The 8,224-nt window shown below is 38.6% G+C and overlaps 1 protein-coding gene across 1 annotated transcript in view; it reads left to right on the top strand.

The window, feature by feature from the left end:
* The window catches only part of TPCN2 (two pore segment channel 2), a 33,739-nt gene that overhangs the window by 16,553 nt on the left and 8,962 nt on the right, over positions 1-8,224 (top strand). Inside the window, exons 11-17 of the mRNA XM_009334590.1 lie at positions 1,981-2,078; positions 2,401-2,482; positions 3,867-3,953; positions 5,056-5,175; positions 5,477-5,536; positions 5,619-5,747; positions 6,395-6,444. Coding sequence (XP_009332865.1) covers positions 1,981-2,078; positions 2,401-2,482; positions 3,867-3,953; positions 5,056-5,175; positions 5,477-5,536; positions 5,619-5,747; positions 6,395-6,444 — 626 coding nt within the window. The remainder of the gene's footprint in view (positions 1-1,980; positions 2,079-2,400; positions 2,483-3,866; positions 3,954-5,055; positions 5,176-5,476; positions 5,537-5,618; positions 5,748-6,394; positions 6,445-8,224) is intronic.

Genomic DNA, 8,224 nt, shown 5'->3' on the forward strand with positions numbered 1-8,224 from the left:
TCAGCTTGTTCAACTGCACTATCTGGGAGGAATTGTAATGAGCTGAGGCAGAAGTATTTTAGAAAGCAGGGACAACGTAACTCAAATGAAAGATCATCTCGGTTACTGCCAATAAGACGTACTTCATCCAAGAGGTTAAATTTATGACTTTCCTATTGCTATTCCAAAAAAGAAGTAACTGACTGGATAGGTGGTGGAAGGAAGAGGCTGCATGGGTGCAGCTGGAGATCTCCAGCAATGAATACAGAACATCCAAGGTGCACCACGGTTACTTAGCAGTTAACACACATAGTAGATTAATAGAAATAACACAGTGCTAGGCTAAGTATAACGATTATCACACTGATGGCACACAACTGAATCTTTGGCCAGGCAGTCATCAGTCAAAATGGGAACTATCAGTCTCTTGCTCTTCAGAATGTGCTGAGTCTTGATCTTGCTGAGGTGCCATCAAACTGTTTGACATTTTTCTTTGAGCTTTGTAACTTTCACAATGAAATTTTCCTCTCGAGTCTTGAGTTAGTTCTTCAACAGTTTCACTTCCACCTCTGTCTTTTACTTTCCTCTTGCATATTTTACAAAACTTCCCAGCTCAACAGCAATGTGTTTGGTAGAGCTGAGTCAGGGTAGTGCTATGCAAAAGCACTAGGCTAAACCTCTGGCCTGTAGGTTAAGCTTTTTTCCCTTTGTGCCAGTATGGTGGTGGCCTCTGTAGCTTGGAACGAACAGCGGTTCCTGATTGTGTACGTTCCAACTGGTCTTTTCTCATGCCTATAGTTTCCTTCAGGTTTGGTGGCAGGGGAAACTCGGTGACTTTGACTTTGGGTGTGATTTTCCCACTTACTTACACTATGGTCTTATAGTTCCTCCGTTACTTACTTCCCCCTTTACTTACATAGAGTCTTATAGTTCCTTCTTCTTACTTACATAGTCTTATAGTTCATTGAGCCCTTCAGAGGAGGAGTGAAGTTGAGGGCTTGGGGGGAACAGTGAGATCATTGCTGCTCTAGTAGAGCTCCAGAGAGAAGGTGAAGTTTGCTGGATAGTAAGCCTTAGGCAATATTACACAGAAGGAATGGCCCCCATTGTGGGAGAGGGGTGTTTAAATGTAATATGTGCAAAGAGGAATTTTTGTAATCCTTTCCTCCAGCTCTGTTTCTTCCCTTCTTTCTCTATTTTCCTCTTTCCCATGTGAGAGCGTGCCATAATCTGACTCCCAATAAAGTAGCTGAGTTTGAAAGTGATTACTATGAAGAAAATTAAGCACAAAAAACTGCGGCTCTGGCTTTCTTCTTTTTGGCAAGAAGCTGGAGTTGGAAAACCTGTCTAACTCTTCTCTGCACCGTAGTATGAATTTCTGTGAATACTCGAGCTTTGCTGTTGCTATTGTCTCCGAAACAGGCATGTGCCTGTGCAATACAGAATTAAAAACAAACTGACCTGGATGTTTACTTGAACTCCAGAGGCTGGCTTGCTTGCTTCCTTCCTTCTCGTACACGGAGTTCTTGAAGGGAACGAGGCCTAGGGAAGTCTCCTATTCTGATCTCTAATCACAAATCTGGGCTGTGTGCCAGAAGGTCAGTGTATTAGCTGACTGTAGGATATAGTACTGCATGAGGAGCTGGGTACCCCTGATCTTCCCTAAGTCCTTCTGGTAGGAATGGGCTTCACTGATTTAAGCTTCTGACTCTTTGTGGTATTCCTTTTAAAGTGTGGAGTGTCTGTCTGGTTGGACCCAGTATCTAGACAACTAGATTAGTGGCTAATGACAGGGACTTTGGCGGTGGGAGAAAGAAAACAGTATCTTGCCTTCCTGAAAAATTATTTTAGTTGAACAGATATGGCCCTCTCTGAGGCTTCCAGTAGGTTCTGACTAAGGGCTGGGCAAATAATTTCCAGGTCTTATTTGTATCATCTAGTTGGATTTCCTTTAAACAAGTGTAAGTAAATTATCTCCTCTGTGGTGTTTTTACTGTCCAGAAGTCGGTTCAGTCCTCCCTCTTCAGGAGGCGACTGGGAATCCGGGCTGCGTTTGAAGTGCTTTCTTCCCTGAAAGAGACTCCTGCTAATGCACAACAGTAAGTGAAAAACGTTGAAACAGTAGATGATCTAGGAGAAAAGAGCAGATTTTTGATCATCTTGTTTTGTTTAGTACATTTACTGAGGATGCCTTCTTGAAAAATGGCAGTTTGTTGCTCAATGCTTTTGTTTTATTTTTTTCTTTAACTGGATGTTTATAATACACTGTTTGGGACTCTTATGGGGTCTGTTTCCTTTTTATTTCTACTTCCAATTTTATCTGCTTTTCAAAAAAAAGAAAAAAAAAAGCATTTGGAACAGCTATTTTTGCCATCAAGACAGTTATCTGTTTCAGGGCCCATCCTGTTTTCTTTTAAATAGGTCATATGTCAGCTTTGGGGCCTTACTACAAGTGCTGCAGAAAGTTGAAATGGATTCTCGCTGCAAGCAAGCCATCATGAGAGTAAGAACTGTATTTTCTTAGTCTTTATGTTGGTGACTGTCAAACCCTCTGATGGGACAGAGGGCTGAAATTGCCTTAATCACACCATTGATCTAGGAGCAGTAGCTTTCAGCTCAGCTTTCTTTTTGGTGCTTTCTTTAAGAGTGTGAAGGGAGGCCCAGCTCAGTGTCTGTTTGTGTTTTGGTCTTCAGAACAAAAACAGTTTCTAGGCAATGGCTTCACCTTAAGGTTGCTACTTCTTTAGTTGGTGTGATGAGGAACGCATTCATCTGTAGAGATGTGTAGAGTAATGAAAACTCTTGTTTTGCAGAGTTAATTTTTTCATTTGCTTTACTTTCTCTCTGGAAGTAAAGCGTTTCTCACTGTGGTCTAGAGCTGCTGTCTATAGCAGCTTCCCTCTCCCATTTGAAAATGTCTTTTTCTTCCATTGGATTTTAGCTGTGCTGCTCCCTCTAGATATTAATACTTGTATCAGACTACAGGGAGAGTGGTTTTGCTTAACTAAAGGCTTAATTAACATTGCAGCTCATGCCACGATTTTCAGAGATTAGAGAAATTATTTAGCTCTAATAGGAGATGTGGAGATTATTGGTGTGATTTCAGAAAAATTATCTAAAAGTAATGTTGCTTTTGAAGAACAACATTGCAGCAGGATTTGGAAGTCTATATTGTAAGCTCTTCTGCCAAAAGGAAGTGACAATTCAGAGCTGATGGTTATAGCATCAGCAGTTGGCTGGCTCCTATGTGAAGGTTGGAAGTGGAATGAAGAGGTATACATGTATTATTTCCCATTGTTGTCTGGGATAGGGGTTGTGTAAGCAGAGTTGCCTGAAAGTAAACAGCCTGCTCTGTAATTATGCAGAGCTGTCCATTGCATTGTTTGTTAGGTACGCAGATCCAAGTTTTAGTTTTTCTTCTTGTTGCTGGTGGGTTTTTTCCATTTCTTTTGTTGGTATGTGTGCTACAGTTGCAGTTAGTGTTTAGCATGCTATGGAAGTGTTTTCATCATGTTACAATTTGTAAAATATTTCCATCCTTCCAGGTAGTAACTTCTGCAGAGCAGTGATAACTGACATAGTATCTTCATTCCTTGGATCATAACATAATGATGGCAATGTTAGATGAGACTAAAAATTCAAGTATATCAAAAGAGCATGCTCCTTCTTAAGCAGCATATGATCCTAGAGAAAAGGCGAGCCAAATCCCAGAGTCATGTGGCAGTTTTGTGTTAAAGCAAAGCAATATTGAAGCTCACTCTAATACCCTGGTGTAGGTTGTATTACATCTCTATTCCTAGATTTTTAAGACGGTCTGAGGGTGTTGGCACTGTTTGAAGATGCACCTACTGCAGGTGTTGATCTGGATGTTTCTTTTTCATGTGAAGTCACTCAAAATGTGCTCCTGTGACCAGCTGTCAGCTGCCCAGTTTCAGAAGCTCTTTGAAGAACTAGACAAAGATGCCATTAAGCAAGTATGTATCTGGCAATCATTTATAAAGTGTCATAAGTTGAGTGTGGTCTTGTGCAAAAATAAGTGATAGTATTCTGCTATAAAGCTTATAAGCAAACTGCACAATTCGTTGAATGTGGGGCATGATCAAATGTCATTGATTTTTAAGTTGTTTGTGGGTTACTCTTATAGTCACAAATGGCATTGCTTTGGGGGCTGTTACAGCATTAGTTTGGGATTGCCAGGTAGTATTAAATATACAAAATGCATGGTTGTTTATATATATGAAATGGTTGTTTATTCTGTCAGCATTTTTAAGTGACTTGGCCAGACAAAACAGATGAAGGCTCTTTGTGTGTGTTTTGTTTAATAGGAAGATTCATTACAAAGGAACAAGGAATAGGAGTTAGACTTATAGCATAGACTTTCTGAAAAGTGCTGTGGAGAAGTGAGTACCTCTGTAGTAAATTGGTTTTGATGAAATACGAGGGATTTGTCTTGTCGTGACAGTCCTATATTAAAGCAGTGCATCTCTGCTATATATTAGTCTTTGCAGGGTAACACTTAACTATACTCGGGCAAAGTCTTTTCTCCAGTCCCTGAATGAAGAGTGCAGTGTGGATTCTTTAAGAGTTCAGATGAAGATGGGCAGAAAGCAGTCTTCTCCACTAGGAGAAAGAAAGAAAGAAAGAAAAAAAAAAAAAAATCAAACTTTTCAAGGGTTAGTTAGAATTCTTTTCTAAGAACACTTAGACTTCTAAATAAGTGTAACTAAGACTTCTGAATGTTTTAAGGGAGATTAAATGTTGGGAAGTGGGGAAGGAATGTATACAATTAGTGGTTTGGTGTTTAGTTTACCTGCTTGGGGCATTGGAGAGAGGTTGGATTATCTTGTGTTGTGCCATAGCTGTCAACCCATTTGCTAATCAGAAATGATCTCTTCCTGCTAATAGCCAGAGCTTGGAAACACCTTCCTACTGAAATGTCAAAATTAGCATGTGGTTTTGAAGTTTTGCTTTGAAAATGTCTGTTTCTTAAATCTGAGATGGGGTGTGTGTTTCCTGCATCATTATTAAAATGTTTATGCTTTGTGTCTCACAGCAAATCCTGTGTGTTCTTTTCAGCATCCTCCCAGTCCACAGTATCAATCCCATTTTCTGCAGAAAATGCAGTTTGCCTTTGGCCATCCCTACTTTGGCTACTTGGGGAATGTTGTAGCCCTTGCAAACATTGTTTCTATCTGTGTAAGTAAAAGTTTTTTGTTTTGTTTTGTGGTTTTTGTTTTTCCCCTGCTACAAACTTCAGTTCTGTTTTTGTTCTTTAGTCTCTGGTCTGATAACCACTTTTTGTAGCAGATGTCCGTGTTTGGCATGCTTTAGTCTTGCAAAGTCTTAGAATAGAATACCTGCAGTTAAAAAATACCTTCTAAGCTGCTTGAAAAGGTCTGTGCAAAGCATAAAAGACTGTGTTTTGTTCTTGTGCTTAAAAATCTGTTTTATGCAGCAGTAAAGCAGTGGATTCATAAAATATTTCTTGTTGTTTAAGGTGGTTTTGGTGATGGATGCAGATAAGCAGCCATCTGAAAGAGACGACTTCTTCCTGGGGGTAAGATGCAACAGTATTCCTACAGTTACTGCTGTTCCCTGAGGTGTCAATAATTCTAATTATTTTTATTTTTTGGGGGAAGGCTATCAACTGCTTCTTCATCCTATACTATCTGCTGGAAATGTTGCTGAAAATCTTAGCAATGGGCTTGAAAAGATACTTGTCATACCCAAGCAATAGATTTGATGGACTTCTGACTGTAATTTTGCTGGTAAGCTTTTTGTTAACTTCTGTATTCCTGGTTTTGTTGACTAGAATGATTAGGAACTGCAAGAGCTAGTGGAATTGCTTTTTATTCAACACTAATGTGCTGAGTTAAATAGCGTGAGCCAGTGTTATGGTTTTCAGTGGCGCTTGCATGTTTTGGTGGCAAATGGTTCTCTTAGGGTCTCCTTTCTGGAGGTAGGCTTTTTTAAACTGATAGAAAAGGTGAGCTTTCTTACAAGCAGCCTTTTTAATGTTATTTGGAAACATCCAGCTCTTGAAGTAATTACATAAGGAATTCTGTTACATAGCTAAAAATCACTTTGCTTTTTGAATGTAAAAAAAAAAAAAAGTTGCAGAATATTGTTATCATTATTTGGTAAAAGCCGGAAACCCATAAGGCAGATGAGGCCAAATTCACAGTTAATGTAATTCATTGTATATCCTTATATGTGTCACCATTGGATTATGTGTGTAAATTGGATTAATTTGGGGGAATACCTGGTCAAACATGATAATTTCAGAGCTTTAAACTGAGTTAAATTAGCGGCTTAAAGCTTTTGAAAATGTTTCCTGTCAAGAAACTTCCGTAAATTTTGAAACTCAGAATTACGAAGTAAGGTTTTGACTACTTTTTTTCTTCCCTAACTAAAGATTTTGGAGATTGCAACTTTTGCTGTGTACGGATTTCCTCATCCTGGTTGGTACGTAATCTCTGTGAACTGTTGCACTTTGCTTGGTGTCTGGGTGGGTCAGGGGAATATACAAACATGTTCATACACACTTACGTCATTATGCTATGATTGTCAGCCCAGTCTCTAATTTACCAAACCTAGTAGAGTTTCTCACCCTTGTAGTTGCTAGAGACCATTCAATATGGATAAACGAAAGAAAATTATTAATTTTTTTCATAAAATTTAGCGTTCTGTTCAGCTATTCTGAGAAAGATGCATTTTTATTACTTGTAATCTGATGTAAAATAATATCTTAGCATACCTATGCTTACTAAAGGTGCAGGAAGGAATCTGGTACAACATACACAATCAGCTACTAACCTAATATGTTTCAGTATCAGATTGTCTATAAGACCAGTTATATGAATTCCTAAACAGCTGGCGAAGCCCCTTCAACCCTGTATGTAGATTGAAGTCTGAGTTTTGCTTTATGCTGTAAAATTTAGTAGAAAAATTCCCATGGACTTAAATTATTTATCTATACTGGAATAGTGAGCAGTTGTATTTTGATTTTCTTAAGTTCCAGCAGTTCTTGGATAACTATCTTGATTTTTTTGTTTGTTTGTTATCAAAAGCATAAAAATCATTGTTTTGTCTCTTAAAATTTGAAAACTGCCACCACAGCAAAAGGGGAAGGCAAAGGACTTGTGGAGGATTTCCTGAATCTTACTTTCAGGGGTGATTTTTAACACATTCTGATACTTACTTTCTTTCTTTACATAAGCTCATTCTTAAGACATTGGCTCTCCCTATTTTTTCAGGATATTTGTTATGTTGCAATCAAGAAGTTATATTAATTTACACTAGTGCCTGTAAAGAGACCTGATAGATGTTACAGCTAAAATGTGTTTATTTTTTAACACTTCTTGCACTCCTATCGCTCAAAAGTGATGGTTGCCATAAGGATATTAATTACTAACAATCTAAAGGCATTAACTATTCATCTAAGTTATAATTGATTTTATTTGGGTTTGATTTTTTTGCCCTTGATTTTTGAACGTAGATGATTGTTTGCACTGCAATAGTATCTTGAAGCACCAGTAATGCTTGTTAGATCTTTGTGTCAGTCACTGCAAACAGATTATAACCCAGATGAGTCATTCTGAGTCCTGATGCTGCTTATGGTGTGTGCTGTTGGTAATTGCTTGGTCTGTAGATGTAACATCTTCAGGACAGGACTCAGATGTGACTATTATTCTAGAATATGCGTTCTATACAGTGTTGTCTTAAATAATTTCTTTTATTATTAGAGTTGAATATATTGGTGAGTCAAATCATGATTTAGCATCTGTGTTACCAAGGAGTTTTTTCATTAACATCTTTTGTCCCCTCCCACCTGCTCACCTTTCCAGCAAAGAAGCATCCAGCATGCTGATGTAAAAGTCAGCTAAAGCTCAGGCTGAGATTTGAAGTGTATGCGTATCACCCGTGGAATACGCATATAAGGAAGAAGGTTGGCAAGACAGTCTGTTAGCTTAGTGCTTTCTTTGAAGCCTAGCTTCAGCCAAGCACACCCTGAAGGATTAATGCACGTCTTTGTGCAAGTTCCTGAAGTATCCTGCTATAGCAATATTTTTGTTTTGCTTTGTTTTCTGGAAGGACTTACTTTGGTGCCTCCCCGCCAGCAGAAGAGAGGCCGCTTACCTGGGTATTTTAGTACAAACATGCACTTTAAAAAGCACTATATGCATATTTAAGAGCCCAGGCTAAATGGATCGCTTCCTTCATCAGTTATTAGAGTTCACTATAG

This window comes from Pygoscelis adeliae, unplaced genomic scaffold (genome assembly GCF_000699105.1).
Source record: "Pygoscelis adeliae isolate BGI_AS28 unplaced genomic scaffold, ASM69910v1 Scaffold171, whole genome shotgun sequence".
Classification (NCBI taxonomy): Eukaryota; Metazoa; Chordata; class Aves; order Sphenisciformes; family Spheniscidae; genus Pygoscelis; species Pygoscelis adeliae.